General features: G+C 41.5%; 1 protein-coding gene and 1 pseudogene across 1 annotated transcript in view; one reads left to right on the top strand and one right to left on the bottom strand.

Moving 5' to 3' along the window:
* The window catches only part of LOC116381149 (glutamate receptor ionotropic, delta-1-like), a 222,286-nt gene extending 216,935 nt beyond the window's left edge, over positions 1 to 5,351 (top strand). The window contains exon 3 of the mRNA XM_031843017.1: positions 2,402 to 5,351. Coding sequence (XP_031698877.1) covers positions 2,402 to 2,694 — 293 coding nt within the window. The 3' untranslated portion in view covers positions 2,695 to 5,351. The remainder of the gene's footprint in view (positions 1 to 2,401) is intronic.
* A 3,516-nt stretch (positions 5,352 to 8,867) lies between these two features.
* On the bottom strand, positions 8,868 to 14,250 carry LOC116381150 (stonustoxin subunit beta-like; annotated as a pseudogene).
* Positions 14,251 to 18,704: the final 4,454 nt, after the last annotated feature.

The raw sequence follows: 18,704 nt of genomic DNA, 5'->3' as shown, positions 1-18,704 counted from the left end.
TCTATACAACCAGAGGAGTCGCCCCCTGGTGGATGCTAGAGAGAATGCAGCTTTAACACATGAACTGGAGGTTACCGCCTGGATTAAAAAACACCAGACTTTCACCCAGGAAATCGTTGTTCATGTCCCATATGAAACCAGAAGTCAATGTTGACTTCTTTCTTACGTAATCTACGTACTTAGATGTCGTCACCTCTGTAGTTTCTTTTACCCGAAGCCACCATCTTTTCCTAAACCTAGCAGTGTTCTTGCCTTAATACTGCAGGGTCTTTCCCAGGCCTATGATCGCTGGACATTAGTAGGGAAACACCAGAATCAGGCAACTTTGCAGCATCTTTGGAAAAGATTAATCTGTCGAAAAGTGTGTAAAATTGCCTCTAGTGAAGAAAATCCACACAGCAATTACATGTCCATCTAAATGCAGTAGATAAATGTAATTTCCAGAGGACAATATTCTTAACAGAGGACAATAAAAGGTCTCTTGTCAGGAAAACATACTGAAAGTTAATTTCAGTGTTTGAACACAACCAAAGAGTTGTATATTGCCAAAACTCTTTTGAAGACGAGATGATTCGTCTCAACGGGAGCCATCCTGCAGTATTAACATGTGTGTATTAGAAGTACAGAGAAGTCTGGGTTTCCAGGGGAACTTAAACTGTGGTGTCTGCAGTTTGTCCTCTTGCTCTGACTTTTGTGGCTCCTAACAGGGTTTGATGTAGCTGCTTCAAAGGGAGCGAGCCCAGAGAGAATGATTAGCTGGCAGCCTGTCGCTGCCTCAGCAGTGTGTGAACAGGAAAAAAGTGGTTTCTGGAGCTCCGTATGTGGTTTAATAGAGGAGTTTAAATGTGCAAAGGTGATGATACTGTGACTGAAGTACAGAGTGTAACTCTCAGCAGGACGGAGGAGGGCTTGGGAGCTACATGGGTGTTTGGAGGTTGGACCGGGCAGAGGGCAGCTTTTATGGGACACGTCAATGTCAATGGGGGGAGAAGGGGAAAGAAATGGTTGTTGAGGAGATTCAGAAGGAAGAAGAAACGGCTCGATGTGCAGTGGAAGTGAGTAAGTGTACACAAGAAGAAACGTACCTGGAGTGAAGTGTGGGGCTCGGAGGCAGGCGGGATTACATTCATGGTGCAACCTGCAATTTCTCTTCATAGTTGACGAGTGAGCAGCACAATGTTCCTTCATGTCTTCTCATTCTGCCAAGGTTTAAAACGGTGTAAATAAAGACATAGCAAAGCGTTCACATGAGAAACACACGATTGGATCAGTCCACAAACATCAGTCCACAAACCAATAAGTGACTTAACGATGACTATGTCCACTTCTTATTAACAGTCTATGATGGTTGCTTGCAAACACCCAAAAAGCGACCCGGATGTATTAGAAGATCCTGGTATTTTTGCCATACTGTTATTGCCATACTATGTATTGGGTCATCATGGGATCTGGCATACTGAATAGTCTGGTAGTATGAGTGTTGCAACCCGCAGTAGAGCTGCGGTCAAATAGCCAAAAATAAATGACATCCTATGTCTTTTCTCAACTACTTTTCCTTGGCCTTGATGGTCGAGGAAAGATGTTACGGAGAATTCATAAGGACTAAGGAAAAGACACGAGTAACATTCTCTAAAAGATGAATGTTGATTAGCAATTGTTGTGCCGCTTCTTGGGATCGGACACTTGATCCTGCTCATTACGTCTCCTTTCGTTGGCAGTCAAGGTCCCAATGTTGATGTACTTATTTTCATTTAACTTAGATGTCACCCTCTTGTGGGACCTTGAAGGTCTCTGTGGAGCCTTCATGTCCAACTCAACGTATCGTAATAGAATGGTTTCCTCTTGAAAGCCAGATGAGAGACATGATTCTGCTGACTGTGTGGGAACCTTTGAGGCTTCGTATGAGCCTGTTGTTTTTCTACACAAACAGGTATGACAGCTGAGTCCGCCGCAGCATTCAGAGGAATCTTAACCTTTAGCTTAGCCTCAACAGACTGGACACGCGGCCTGTTAAATCATCCGAGGTTCTGCTCTTTTAAGTGCAGGTTTGGAGGTTCACAAGTAGGTCAGAGATATTTTTAAAAAAGAACGGTGTTACCTGTCAGACTGCGGAGTAGATTTATGATAATGCAGACTAATAACCGTAATGGGAGGTCAAGACATCATTTAGCATTAGTACTGGGCTTCACTATGACTCTTTGCAGCCTCTGGCACGTCTCCCTGGCTGCACTGATATGTGTTTCATGAAACTGTGCAGCTAACAGGGGTTTGTTCCAAATCTAGAAACCCTAGTTCAGTTTCAGTTGTCTTTGAAAAGATCCTTTTTGTTCGCATTTATTCTGCTTAATTTTACCGTATCAATGAAATAACTCCTCTCGTCATCCCTCTGTCTCCTCTCTAGCCTGCGAGCTGATGAACCAGGGCATACTGGCACTGGTCACCTCGACAGGCTGCGCGTCAGCCAGCGCCCTGCAGTCCCTGACGGACGCCATGCACATCCCCCACCTGTACATCCAGAGGAACAGCGAGGGATCGCCGCGGACCGCCTGCCACTTCAACCCCAGCCCCGGCGGGCAGCGCTACACTTTGGCTGCCCGGCCGCCCGTCCGCCTCAACGACGTCATGCTGACTCTGGTGGAGGAGCTGCGCTGGCAGAAGTTCATCGTGTTCTATGACATCGAGTACGGTAAGTGATCGACCGGTCGCCATGCTGGATCGAGGAGACAGATCTTGGAAAAGCTGATGGGACAGTCTGCTATTGGCTGTTGGAAGTTGGACTTTTGTTGTGGAGGCTTTTAGCTGTGGAACTTGATCTTGATCTTGATTCTAATTCTCACTGTCAGATCCGGTTGATGTGAACAACCGGGTCTCACCCCCCAACTCGTAAAATAGCAGTGCTTGGTCAGTGCTGCACCCTTTAATATCTGGATGAGCACCAGGCTTTCAACTAACTCCAATATTAACCCATCAGGGTCATTATTAGACTGACGGGGTATAAAGCGAATGAAAGGTTGCGTGAGATGTGTGGGAGGGGACGGTTTGGGTCAAACAAACCCAGGAGGCCACTGTTCCACAAGTCAATGTTGACTTATTTAAACATATTTTTCCTACATAACTGGAATTGCCTACTGAACACCAGTTAGTTATTTTACATAAGAAACATACTTCTTTGGATCCAAACCACAATATTTTCCTCGTCCTCACCAAGTAGTTTTTTTTGCACAAGTAAACCTTAAAACTGAGTAAACCTACCTTTATTTTGAAAACCGATTGTATGAATATAGCAAGTGGAAACTCTACGTTATTTGAAGCAATGTGGCCGCTGACCAAGCGTTTATTGATGAGTTGGGAGTGATATGTTTTTGGACTCTGAGTTTGGACTTTAAAACTTGTTTAGAAAACTTTAAAATGTGGTGAGTTTTACTTTTAAGAAGACATGTGTTGGTGTTAACCCACTGTCCTGTGGTGTCGCTTGTTGTTTAAGAAAAGTGAGAAGCTTCTCCACTTCCTCTCATATGGTCCACATGTTTGTGATGAGTGAAGATAGATGGATTGAGCAGCTGATTGATGGTTTACAGACATCAGTGTTGTTCGTTGAGTTTCCTGCTGAATGTTTAACATCACTCAGTGGATAGTTCTGTGCTTTGCATGGTGGATGCCAAACAGCTGTTTTACTGAACTTTTTCTTGTTTTAAAGACTCTCTATGTTATAACTTGTATCTATTTCACTTCGTAATTTACACTTAATATGGCTTTGATGAAATAATTGATGATTCATACCTATGTTGATAGAGATCAGTTTATGTTTTTGCAGCCACTTATGAGTTTGTTTTACAACTCGTTCTCTCTTTTGATGCGCTTCTCAAGCATCAATAAAAATATGTTCTTCCCAAGCACTTTGGATTATATTCTGGAATACTTTGGAAGTCCTTTTCCTAACTGTTTGTGACAAGATCTTTGATTTGTTTTCATTTTCCCTGCTGTTGGGATGATGCAAAAAAACATGGAGATTTGAAGTACTTTGTGTGTGTCTGTAAAAAAACAGAAGACACGACATGACACCAACTTTAAATATAAATCCTGCTCGAAGGGTATGGGGGCTATTTAAGGGTCTAAGATAGAGGGTGTTGTATTTTATACAGATTTTAAAGCACTTTTAGTCAACTGATTGATTATTGAGTATTGGCTGCATGAATAAAATTGACTTGACTTGTCCAAAACAAAAAGAAGAAACTTTTCAGTTTTATTTTGTGGTCTCCGTCTGCAGAAAACTCCACCGTGGACTTAAACCTGAAGCAGTGCATCGTTCCTTCAACACTAACCATGTTACATATTTATTCATATATTGGGGAGTTTTGCCTCTCATTTATTTTCACTTTTGTAAATTCACATGGAATACATGTAGACAAATAATTGAAAACACATTAAGAATAGCTGCAGGCTGCCCTAAATGATTTCCAATGATTTCTGGCCTTGGAAAGGATATTCCAGCAAAATGTCAGACATCGACCCCTTTCTTCTGTATTTGTTTGGAATAGCTCACTTGGACTGTATCTTAATGAAATCACATTAGGCTCGATGGATTTTTGAGCGTAATCGATACAGGATGGTGGCAATTACAATATAAGGTTATAGACAGATGCAGGCATTTAGCCTCTCAGATAAGTGCATTTGTAGCTGCTGGCCAGGATCTGACTCCTTTATGACCGAAGGACGACGGTGAGGCTGCAGAGGAGAACTTCACTCAGTCCAAAGATACTTCGTTTAAAATGAATCAGCAGATATATTTGGAAGACTTTCAAAAAACTGTCTTCAGTGACTCATATGGGATTTTTTTTGTTTCGGTTTAATAGCTTCTGAAACACCCCCACACCTTCCTAACAATGGATTGGGGGACCTGTGTCCAATCTTTTCTCAATCATTTTTCGTAACCAAAAAAAATCACCAACCCCGACTTTTCCTCTTTGATTGGCCGTGTGTAACTGAGCATAACGAATAATAAAGGCGGTCTATAAACGCTTCTGATTTCTGACGTGGGTGGACAACGTGTCTCAAAGAAACTAGTTCTGCTCAGGCGTAAATCAACCCTCAGTCTGGGTTGTTTCAGATACCTCACGCATTGATATCAGTTAGATTAATTGTCACATTATGTGTGAATAATGACGGGTAATTATCCCGTTTTAAAATGTCGTGTAGCTAATAAAAAAGGAAAATGAACAAAAATAGAAGGGGCACAACGAGACACACTGACACTGCTATTTTTAGGTGGGTACAAAATATCTTTATTATCAAGTTAAATAGAATTAAAGCTGCAAGCAGCATTGACCGGGCCCTCGCAACTTCACACACGTCGAGGGTACTGGCAGGACTCTGGTTGACGTGGCCATGTATTTCTGTGACCATCATACACTGAGTACACGAGTTAAACGGTATTTACTGTGTCGACTAATGGTGTAGCCAGGTCATTTTGCCAGGTCTTAAGCCTTGAATGTTGTGAGTGTACCTCAGAATACAATCATAACTGTAAGCCTGTAGAAATCGACAAAAAACTGAATGTGTGTTAATGCGCTTCAGTGTTAATAACATAACAGACTGTCAAAGTAAAAAAACATATGATTTTGTAAAGAATTAAATTCAAGCTAAAATGTGAGCCAATGTAGAATAATCTATCATATAAATTAGGCTGACCAAATTTGAGGTTGATCTCAATAATTCTGTAGGAGTTCGTTAAAGTACAAAGGCTGAAAACTGCAAAAAGTGACAAAAAAGCACAGCAAGACGGGTTTACTGTAGTGCCCCCTAGTGGTTGAATGGAATTACATTTTGAGATATGTTACAGGACACGATGTGCACATATGCTGCAAATTTGGTGATTTTAGGACAAACGGCTGAGAAGTTATGTGTATTGATATATAAACCACTCCCCTAAGAAGTTTATTGGTCCATATCTTGTAAACGCAAAGAGATATCAAAAAGCTTTTCATAATCGTTGATGATGTGGATCCACTAATGATCCAGAGCAAATTTGGTAGCAATCGGACCCAACATGTCGGAGGAGTTTGCAAAAATCTGTTTTTCACAAAATTCAAAATGGCGGAACATTTTTGTAGGTGGAGTTTACGGGTCTGAGAGGCTTTCTTTGTAGAGCCAGCGGAGCCGAATATGTGTGGAGTTTCAAGTCAATCGGACATACGGGCCGAGGGGTGTCGCCGGTCCAACTTCTACGGGGCGCTAGAGAGCCATTTTGTAACACGCAATTATGACACCCATATCACACGTACATTTTCACCAAGCATGACAAGTGTGCAAAATATGGTGAGTTTTCATGCTTGGCAAGTACCCCAAAAATGCTCCCAATGCAGACATATAAAAATCAGAATAATAAAAATCCGTACAATTTCAATAGGGCCTTCGCTGGCCCGACGTCGGTTGCTCGGGCCCTAATTGAAGAAGTTCATGAAGTCATTACTACTGAGGTCTATAGGAATACTCTCTATCAGCTAGTTGTTCTTATTTTTCTCTATTAATAATGAGTAATAGGCTGCTCTGGCATTACGGAGGGCCTTCCTATATGTCTTAAGACTGTCTCACCAGACTTACCGGGATTCTTCCAAATTGGTGGAACGCCATGTTCTTTCAAGTTTTCGCGATGTTTGCTTTAATTTACGGGTTTGAGGGTCATACCATGGAGTGAACCTCCTTTGTTTTACTATCTTCTTTTTTAGAGGGGCAATAGAGTCTAGTGTCATTCTCAGTGAGCCTGAAGCACTATCGTGCAATACAATGGTTTTGAGTTAAATACAGATGGAATCACTTCTTTCAATTGAGCTACAGCACTATCAGATAGACATCTAGTGTAGAAACCTTTGCCTAATGGCGTACACTTTGGTAGTAGAAATTCAAAAGTTATTAGATAATGGTCCGATAAAAGAGGGTTCTGTGGAAAGACTATTAAATCTTCTATCAGGGCCAGCTAAGCCTTCTCTGCTGGCCTAAACAGAATCACAAAGTTATAGCTATTTTATAATTTAATCATTTTTCATAAATACACTACCTGTATTCAAATTTTTCCCATTATCTTATGTTCTCATTGCACAGCTACTGTCTTCCTCAGTTGCTCTGCTTCCAGTGCAGCTTGTTTTAAGGAGAGCTTTTATCCAATCAGATCTCACCTCTGTGTCTCTAGGTAAGAACAGAGGCTCGAGGCCCGCCAGGTAGACTTTGCAGATTAAAGTGAATGGGGACGATATTGTTGATTGTCATAGTCTTCAACCAATCAGATCTTTAGTTTGACATGTTGGGCGTATTCTTTGATGTGCCAGACCTACCGAGGTAGTCTACAAGTACTCAACAATAACGTGCGCTGTGATTGGTCAGTGGGCTAGCGTGACTGTTGTGACGCTGAAGCAGCTAGCAGAAGTTAGTAGTAGTAGTAAGAGTTCAAGTTGAAAGATATATAAGAAGTTATGACATTGACATGACATTTTTAGTGTTTTGCTTGGTGTAGATTCTTTTTTTTAACACTCAATGGCTGAAGGAGGAGGAGAAACAGATTTGGGAGTTACTGGCAAAGCCTTTCTCAAGAAGGACATTTCCAGAAAAACTGGACATCGTATCAAAGGGTCGGCCAACCCCACAGCTAGCAGCCCCGACCCAGCATGGAAAAGGATTTGTACGAACGGTATTCCTGGCTGACAGCGTCGGAGAAGCATTGCACATGTTATGGCTAAGAATGCCTTTCATTTGCGACTGAGCGTCTTGGTGTTTGGAGCTACGCTACGCTAACCTGAGGTGGCTAACCAAGGCATCAACACGACACCATAGCACGGCAGGACACTTACAAGCTACGGTGCTTTTGAAAATTTTTCCTGAGACCAAGTGGATCTACAACTCAACGTTCACAGGAGGACCTCTGGCTGGAACTGAACCGCACCGATGTTCTGTACAACCGCGTCATTAAACTCTTTGTAATCAAAGAAAGGAGGATGGACTTTGTCTTTAAGTGAACAGCAGCTTTGGTAAGTGAACTTCTTTTGTGTTTTTACATCTGCAGTAGCGTTACTACTGTGTGAATTTGTCTATGGTGTTGTTTTTATGATATGGTTAATATTGTTCCCTCTGATTTGAATAATATTTGAATGGCTCGTGCTTCCCACAATTTAAGCTTCTGCATTTTCCAAATGCACTAGTATTATTGTAACGTATTGTTCGGTTCGTAAGCCTCGTAGCGAACAGTTTAATACGAATATGTGTATTGTTACACCCCTAGAAACAAATAATAACCGTAGCTATGGCGTCATAATGAGGTTATTAGGAGGTGGTTCAACTGTAGTAGGACAGCACTGAAGGCCCAGGTAAATGCACGACCCGCCACTGGTTTCTGTACACTCTGACAGAAGCCAATCGAATCTAATAATGAGATAAATGCAGTACGAAGGCTGTCATTATCGACATCCACATGAATATCAATGTCACCTACAATAATTACTTTATCTGTTTTAAGGACTAGACTTGATAAGAACTATGAAAATTCCGATAGGTATTCACAATACGAACTTTGGGCCCGGTACACTGTAACAAATAGAATTGGCTTTCGATGACAGAGATCTGATATTTAAGAGCAGAGCATCAAAAACAATCTGAGCCAATCAAGTTAGTAAATCACAACAATACTGAACAACACCATTTAAACCTTAGCTTGTAGCAGGAATGTCATTCAAATGTCATGTCTAATTTATTTACTACTGTCAGCCTATCCCAGGGGAAGAGCTCTCTCACCTTTAGGAGACTATGAAGGCCCCACCAGAGACGAGCAACACTGGACTTTGGTTGGAATGTACAAAATACAAACCAGTTTTATTTGTTTTTACAGAAAGTAAGGTAAAAGCTTACAAAAAATGAATAATACAAAATAAGTAAAAGATCATACAAAATGTCAGATGTACCAAGTTCAAAAAGAACCAAGTCTCTCAAAGAGCAAGAACCCCCCAGAAGCCTCGACCCTTTGTTGTCTCCTCCTACATAGACACTTCTCCTTGGTGCTTCTGCAACCTCCGGGTCCATATAAGGCAGACAACAGATCATTCTTTAATCATTGGACAAAACAGTTTTCATAGTCTTATCATTTCTGACAGACTTATTGTTTAGGTTAACTCTGTCCTGCTAACCCCCCCTCAGGTCAGAGTGAGTTTAATTCAAAGTTCACTTATTTCATGAGCTTTAACATTTAGTCAACATTATAAGCACATATGATTACATTTTGATAAATGATAGAAAAACACACATCAAAGCTCATCATCATTGAACTGTTCCTAAACAATATGGGATTACATGTAACGAGTATATTGATATCTGACAATAAAACACTCTTAGCTCGATTATAAAAATAGATCGTAACTCATCATAGACGATGGAAAGTTAAAGAGGATAAACCATAAGCATAAAAAGGTAAGCAACACCTTAAGATAGGACTTCCTGTTTGGCTATAGGTCACAGGGGCCATGTTTCATATATAGTTAGGTGTGAAAAAAACCACCACACGCCCAGAAGCTTCCATTGTGTAACCCTAACCCTTCTGTCCCAACATAATCAACTTAATAAATTCATTAAAACAAGTTATGCAAGTGTTGACGTGAGCTTTGAAAGTACATGTCAACACATTTGTTTAGACAAAGCAATAATGATCAGGAATACGAATAGAAATACAAATGATTCAAACGTGATTTGAAGAGAAAGTAGAAAGTGATTGTGAAGCTGTGAAGCAGAAACCAGTTTGAGTCTGTGCATCGAATCAACAAAGAAATGATCAACAGAAAATGACATATGTTGTAACTTTATAAGATCATGTGTTTTCCTGCTCTCTCTGGGTTTGGAATACATGTTTGGAATTTGTGAAACATGTTCAAGTTAACATGGGATGTTACTTTACTGTTTAAACTTTACTTGTCAACCCATCTCTCTATTAACAGACCAAGGATCTAACAAGTCATTGTCATTGCTCCTATTGAACTGGACGCAGGTAGACATAGTTGTTTGCATGATTAACCCTGAAGCCAGGGTACACAGGCTCAGTGAATGTGGTGTGAAAGGTGTGGAGGTGGCTCAGTGTGTCAGAGGAGACTTTGTAGAAGGACAGAGTGCCAGCAGGCCAGTCCAGATACACCCCAAGTGTTGGGCAGCCACCAGAAGGGAAATCAGTTTCCATCACCTTATTATTATGATAGGCCTCCAGTGTGTGTTTTCCACTTACTAAAGAATGGAATAAAGACCACGATAGGTTATTTTCTCCAAGACAGGATGTTGAACCCTTTCTGTCAATTCTCTTGTATGCAACAGCTGCAGCAATATGTTTCCAAGTAGTATCTTGATCCCACTCTACCTCCCAGTAATGGCGCCCAGATAACCCCCTCTGCACATCACCTGAATATATGTCTGAAGCCTCTCTGGGTGATCAGGATAACTCTGACTTACTGATGTATATGTTGCTCTCCTGTTTCCATCAGACAGAATGAGGTTGTTCTGTACAGTGTTTGGGTCCAGGGTGAGATCACAGGCATCTGATGGAGAGACCAACACAAACTCATTAATTCTGATGGTCAAACAGGTTTCTGGAGGACATTGATTAGTACAGAGTATTTTTGACTCAAAAGCATGAATAAACTTACACCAGGTCAGATCTCTTCTGTCTGTGATATATTCAGGAGGAAGGCCAGGTTCTGAAAAGTCTTCACTGACCAGAATGCCCTTCTTGTAATGGTAGATGGTTGCTCCTTTGTATTTCTCATTTGGAGTGCCTGTGATTAGGAACCTGAGCCGCTTGTTGTTCTTACATGCTCTGGCAAGGTCACGGAAAGCTTTGGCTTTTTCTCTCATCGTGGTAAAAACTTCATCTGAGAAGAACCACTGGTCTTCATTAGTACTCCTTATTTTAGTGGAGTCCAAGTAGGTGGCCATCACATCAAGGTCGGTATCACCCCTTATCATGGAGGTGAAAACAAAGCACAGAGCATGATCTACATCTCCATCAAGAACCTCTCTGTCCAGCTCGGACTGATTTCGGACGATCTTTACTCCCTCCATGGTATCTACACAGGATCTGATGACGTTGATTTCTCTCTCTTTGTCATCCAGCCACTTGCTTAGTTTCTCTTGAGTGAATGGTGACTTCTCTCTGTCGTCAAAGAATTCTTCTAATGAGCTCTCATCTTCTTTACCTTCACGGATGGAGGGGAGTTTCTTCGCCATGTTCTGCTGGAGGTCAGATGCATAGCGGTCACACAATTTTTGGAATGTTTTGAACTCTTCATGAATACATGGAAAGTTCTCTACCACTCCGTCTTCCAGAGAATCATTGCATCTCATTCGTATTTCGCTCAAATCTTCAAGAGCATCCTGCATCTTCCCCACCAGTCCAACGCTGATCTCACTCATCAGCTCATCAGCTTCCTGCATCTTCCCCACCAGTCCAACGCTGATCCCACTCATCAGCTCATCAGCTTCAGGAGATAAATATTTCAGTGGCATCAGCCAGACCTTCACTGGGACAGCATTCTCTCCTTTTTCTCCCAGTAGCTGTGGAAGTTGTCCACAGGTCTTCACTGCCTCTTCAAATGTTACAGGGATGCTCTTAAGGAGAAAGTCTCCAAAGAATTTGCAGGAGCATTTATTAGTCAGGGCTTTTTGTTCATCAGTCATCTTGACGCCAACTTCTGCCTCAACACTAAATGTGGGGATCTTGTTTATCGCAGCTTTCATGTTGCCCTGGATGTCTTTAACGCTGCTGGTGTCTAACTTCTCACTGTCAAACACAAAGAAAGAGTTTGCCCCATAAAGGATGCGCGTGACTACATGTGTTGCCGAGCTCTTCTTAATAACTTCCATTTGGTGGGTGTTTAAGGTTTTGCAGTTCAGTTATTGACAACTGTTTGTAGTGAGTGGTAGATTTATACTGACACGTCACTCTGCTCTGATTCTTGAATTTCTTCTGATCATTCAGATACTTGGCAGATCCTCCAACTTCGATCAGTCCACAGAGGAAACTGGCCTTCAGAGAAGCTTCAACATCCAGCAGAGAGGACTTGGATTCAATGGTGTCAGATTCAGTCATTTCAACTTTACTGTAGGGTTGAACAATTTCAGTTATCTTCCCTTGTAGAGTTGTATCATCCCACAGTGTCAAACCTTTAGAAATTGGAAAACATAAAGCAGGAGGATCATTTCATGAAATTAATTTTATTTAATCAATTTCAAAAACTTGAAAGAAAGAAGAAGAAGCGACTATGCATGATTAAGAGGCAGAGGGGAAAAGGAGGAGGTCCAATATTAGTTTTGTTTTTTTCTCAAAAAGTCTCAAAAACAAGTAAGTTGTGATTACTTTTACTGGTATTAATGTTTGACAAGTTTTTAAATAGTTTGCTAATTTATCATAAGATAATGTTGCAGTCCATAATCAAAGCTAACTAGCTGTTTGATTCCAGAAGAGCAAGTAAGAAACAACTTTTACAAGAATAACGACAATTCAATTGTCTTCTTTATCACAGGATAATATATCAGCTACTAATGCAGCATGCTTCCCTAAAATTGATAACAAATGAATGTTTACAACTACGTTATGGAATTAAAAAGCATTTGCTTATTATTGTAATGGTGTGTATGGATGTTAAAAAGATGAGGACTGATTAGTGAAATGATTTCAAAGTCCCTTTAAGCAAAGCTGTGAAATGATGGGTCAATGACATGACATTAATGTCTGTATTTGAGATATAAACCTTTGCTTGAGAAGCCTTTGGAAATGATGCACCTGGTGTTAGAGGCAGACTGATTAAGAAACATTACAGTAATCAGTGATTTTGAAAAAAAACCCTGCCTCTTTTTAACAAATTAGCAGGAGTCTGAGTGCCAAAATATGGATACCGTGAGAAAGATAAGACTCTGCCAAACGCGTTCCCGATCAGGCCGCACGTTTTGATGTATTTTTCACGCCGCTGTTGGCAACGCTGTGTGAGGAGAAGCGCGTCAAACTTTTGGATAAACCAGATTATTCAGTGTGGCTTTGTGCCACAAAGCACACTGACTGTAATCCTGCGGGCTTAATGATAATAATGATAATAATCTTTATCCAAAAGTTTGGCGCGCTTCTCCTCACACAGCGTTGCCAACGGGAATAGTGTGCTATCTATTTTTCGGAGAGATTCGCCCAGCGGTTGTCCCAAAAATCCCCAAAAACGGAGTAAAATTTCTCCATTCACTTGAATGGGGTTTCGGCGTGAAGAGAGCTAAAAAGACACTTAACTTTGGACCCATATTGACTAGCCGTACTTTAACGTAGAAACATGATTCAAAGTTTAAAACGACAAAAAGGGACTCCGAAACAAATACGTAATGATGCCAATTTGTAGGCGACTTGTCTTCTCAATGGATCGAATGGATCGGTGCTAGGCTAAGCTAACATTGTAGCAGCTCCACCAACACTCAGAATAACGTCATCTAGACGTAAATATGGCAGCGTCTATTCATTGTTTGTACCATATTACACACACGCGAATATTTCGCAGAAGTTGAAAAATTTAAACTCACGCGTTTGGGGCGATTTGGCGATTGACGCGAATTCGCGTCAATCGCGCCGTGCCATCACAAATTTGCGCCACGCCAGTCTCATCTCGTCTGTGCATAGACTTTGTATGTAATCTACTCGCGCCAATAATTCGCGCCGCGTTTGGTGTGAACGCAGCATTAGACTTGTTTCACCACATTGTTCCAGACACAAAAATATGCATTACATCCATTTTGAAGATAATTTTAAAAGTGACCTTTTTAGAAGCCTGATTTGTGGATGACTTTAGAGAAATATTTTTAATAACAGTGTAATCTCAGACTTACCTGGGATCAGTAGATCTTTCCGAGCATCATAGAGCGTTCCTAGGCTGAAAGGTCGACCCAGGGCAGCAACATTCAGATCTGAGGCCATTTCTCCAACCTGATGAGAAAAGTCAGCACACAGCTTTCAGTACTTCATTTACACGGTTAAGTATATTGAGTGTTGAGAGTTCAACACTGGGAGTAAACTCTACTCCTTCACTCAACAAAAAGACTAAAAGAGACAGATAGTTTGACACAGACTGGAGTTCAGTTAAACTCTAAATGTACATCTGTTTCTGTCTCTGTGCACCCAGTCTGTCCTCACCTGGTGAAGTTGTGTAGATCAGATCAGTTGTGTGAGAGTCTTCTTGACGTCCATCTGGAGCTTCAGTGTGATGATCTGTGATGTTCTCAGATTACTTGTATCCTGCCAGTCTCTGCTGCTGACTCCTCCCATGACACGTTACTTCTTCTAGAGAATAGAAGAAGTTTTGCCACAGAAGTGAAGACACACCTCAATGAAAATCAAGTCTTATCATGACCGAGGAATTTGTGTAGAACAAATACTTGATTCACATGTTGTAACAGACCCCCCCCCCCCCACACACACACACGTACACACACACACACACACTGACTTTAACACACACACATAAACACACACACAACAAGAACAAGCAACAGGATCTATAATTAACGATGCCAAACGTCTTTACTTGTTTGTGGCTGAAAAGCAAGGATCTGCTAATGCAGTCCTGACATAACAGCAAGGTGAGCACCATTACATACACACATACTTGATTCACATGTTGGAACAGACCCCCCCCCACACACACACACACACGTGCACACACACACGTACACACACACACACACACAAACACACACACACAAACACACACACACACGCCTCAACAGGAGCTGAGAAATGTATGCATAACGAATGTAGTAGTCAAAGTACAGTTAAAACACACAAACGTGTAGTAGTAACACCTTGTGACTGGATGCATGAGTTTGTTGTTGTCTTTCCTAGCTATACTCTAGTAACCAAATACTATACGTTAAGTTAACAGACAACTACTACGGTTACAAACACATTTTACCATCATATATTATCCCTACTTATGTCACTTAAGGTGACTTACAGTTTACGGACAGGACCACTGGATGTGGTCCTGTCCGTCTCGGCTTGCCCCACATGCAGCAGCTAACGGCATTGATCGCAGCAAGCAGCATTGATCGGGCCCTCGCATATTCAAGGGGACTCTGGTTGACGCGGCCATTCATTTCTGTGACCATCATACAGAATTTCATACAAAATTCAAAATGGCTGACTTCCGGTTGGGTTTAGAGCATGGCCCCAAGAGACTTTTTTAAAATTCCAAATGCGATACATGTGCCTACCAAATTTTGTAATTCTATGTGAAACTGCTATGTGTAATCTATGTGTATTGCGAGGATTGCTTCGTCGAAATTTTGTCGGGGGCGCTCTCAAGCCAACTTGCCACTCTGAAGCAATAAAATCATAATATGTAACTACATTTTGGGCTTTAAATCTGGCCCTCAAAAGCACCGTTGTTTTTCACGGCGAAGACTGCGTCGCTGTGGCAACGGCTTTCGAGGAAACATCAAAAGCTTCATGAACTGGCATTGTGAACTTCAGATAACTTTTTGATCTTTCAATAACTTTTCACTGCCAAGGTCTCAAGATCATACTGACCGAATCTGAAGTCAATTGGGTTAAATCTCTAGGAGGAGTTCGTTAAAGTACGAAGGCTTGAAATAGTAAAGAAACTTCATACAATTCAAAATGGCCGACTTCCTGTTTGGTTTAGGGCATACTTCCAAGAGGATCTTTTGTAGGTCCCATCTTGTTACACATACCTACCAATTGTTTTTTACAGCTAGGTGAAACCCAATGTTGGGGCTACTCAAGAAGGGGCGCTATCGAGCCAATATGTCATACCGCAGCTGGACACCCCAATCAGACTGCAATTTTCGCCACGACTGCCTTGCGTGCCAAATTTCAAAACCTTACCAGTATCCCAAGTACCTCCTTTTTGCGACCAAACACATACGATAATAATAATATACATTTGAAGAACAATAGGTCCTCCGCTCCGACGGTGCTCGGGCCCTAACAATAATCGTGGCTTTGTCATAACCTAAACAAATAACAGGATGCTGGAGGGCAGGCTGCTCAAACAAACACAGGACTTTCACCCAGGAGACCGTCGTCCGTGTCCCGCTTGAAACCAAGTCAACGTGGATTTACTTTACATTGCTTTTGTTACATATGTATACTTATGTACTAAAGTATTTTTGTTACATAAGTAAACCTAAAAACTAAGTAACCTATGCAGGAGGTTTATTATGAAAACAGACTGTATGCATGTTGGTTGCATGATGGGATTTATCGTTCTAGATCTTTATACCAGTCCTTAATGAAAATAACGAGTAGCTGCAGTTTGTCTTCTAATGTTCTTTGTAGTAAACATTCAGACCCTCCTCCCTGCTTCTTGTCTGTGAGGTGCAGTAAAACAAGCCACATACTCGTTACCATGTGCATTAATATTGCTCGGCAACATAAAACTGTTCTTCACCTTCCATTGTGATGAGCAGCTACCGGTTATACACATTTAGTCTTCAGTGCGGTTGTGACTGCAGGAGGAGAACAAATGACAAAGTTACATCTGACAAAAATGGGTTGTCTGGTAACCGCAGGGTCAACGGTTCGATCCTCGACTGGGACGTGTCACGTGTCGTAGTGTCCCTGAGCAAGACACTGAACCCCTGGCTCCCCGGGCGCCTGTCATTGGCAGCCCACTGCTCCCTATGTACAGGGATGGGTCAAATGCAGAGGTCAAATTTCGTCTATGTGTATATGTATATGACAATAAAAAGGGTTTCTATTCTATTCTATTCTAATAACATGGACTGGGGAAGGGGGAGAAGAGCTGGGCGGACTGTTGGGTTTAGAGGATCGAAGACAAGCCGTCGTCTTAGGGGAGTGGAAGTAATAGAAACCGTGTGATGCCGAACATGAAGCTGTTCTTGAAAAAGTCACAGAGACATTTCAAAACCTGAAATAATCCAATGCCTGAATCCAACCAAGCTGTCAGTTAAATGTTGCTTTTTAATAACTTGATGGATGGATTTGATCTCCCAAATTAACCAAACGTCAGTGAAGTTAACGCTGAAGATTTAAAAACGTTTCTTCTACTTGAGCCCCGCCCATCTCCAACAGTCAGAAGAGAAAAAAACATTTACATTATCTGTAATAACCGAAGGTTATTATGTCTTATATTAAGTCTGTATTATGTCTCATGGTGTCATGTGACTGACTATAAGGTGTCCATTAGTGCCACAAAGTGTCAAAACACTTAATTAACTATCTGCATCAGTCAGCATTTTGAAACTGAAGTGCTCACTTCAAAGGTATAGTTGGGGTTAGCCCGTAGATGATTGTGTTTTTAAGTGGAATAAAAACCGTGTTTTCTCCGTCTGGTGAGGCAAAGAGACGCTGCGCTGCGTGATCACAGCGCTCCAATTAGTGTCTGTGGAGTCCAGCTGAACGCATCCACACTCAGTGGGCTCTCTCTGGGGCCGGACCTCGTTCCCTGCATGCTAATCATCTTTACTGCTGGAACATCTTCGCTTTGTTTTTTTGTTTTTCCCTTTGAAGGTGAATCTGTGGAGGTGGAGCTGCACGAGTTCTAGACATGAGATCATGAGTTAAATATCGTCTTCTTCTTAGGCTCTGCTTTGATTGTGATTCTGTATATCGATAACCAGCTAATAATAATTATTAAGATTGTATTCACTGAGTTGAGTTCTGCCTCATTAGTCAGTGAACGATGGGTTCTCTTTGTTTCATGATGTGACTCAGCACCTCTCTGCTCCCCTCTTTAGACGGTAATGTAACGGCTCTTCTTTTGGAGGAAATGTATCTTTTCACTTCTGTTTGTTTTTGTGTTTACAGCTAAAAGTAAGTTGAAGTGACTTCTGACTCTGGTTCTAAGCAGACCACATTGGGTTTGTGTCGGTTTTACTGCGTTAAGTCTTCTCATCGCCATCCGGCTTCAATCGGTTTTCCATTCAAACGTAATCGTCCTCAGAGGGCAGATCTGGTTTGTTAAACCGCACATAACAAAAGAACGTCTTCTGTGTTCTCTTAATCACACAACATTATCGATCCTGGACCTCCGGTTCTCCTGCTGACACTAATCCTCTCTAATTCCCGCCATTCCATGTTCTCTCATCCATTCAGTCTGTTTCTATAACGCTTCTGTTTTTATGGACTTTCCTCCTCAAACTCATTTAATCCTTCAATATACATTCACGCTGCTGAGAAGCCTTATTTATTCTGAAAATACTAACACATTATTAGAAATGAAGGTTCTAACTAGAACCATTAAGGGGTCTTTGGCCTGTCCTCACAGGAGAACCCCGTTTGGTTCCTTTTGTAAAAGTTCTACCTTAATTCATTTTAGGGGTTCTACCTAAAACCTAACATAAAGGGTTGTACTTGGATCCATTTATTAAAGGTTCTACCCAGAACCCCCTATGAGAGGTTCTACAGACAATCCTTCTATAGTGTAATGGTTCCACCCAGAACCCTCCCTGGAGCTTTCATCATGAACCTTTCCACCTTTTAAGGGTGTTAACAAGAACCCACCCAGAGAGTTCTAAGGAGGACATTTTCATATTCCAAGGGTTTCATATTTCCATGATTTCATCTAGAACCCTACCAAGGGGGTTCTACCAAGAACCTCTTTATATTTCAATGGTTTCATTTAGACCCCATCCTCAGGGTTCGGCCGTGTTATGTTCGAAGGGTTTCATCG

This window comes from Anarrhichthys ocellatus, unplaced genomic scaffold (assembly GCF_004355925.1).
Source record: "Anarrhichthys ocellatus isolate YVR2014 unplaced genomic scaffold, GSC_Weel_1.0 scaffold4, whole genome shotgun sequence".
NCBI lineage: Eukaryota > Metazoa > Chordata > Actinopteri > Perciformes > Anarhichadidae > Anarrhichthys > Anarrhichthys ocellatus.
Note: the sequence above shows the minus strand (reverse complement) of the source record. Positions and strands in the feature narration are given on the sequence as shown.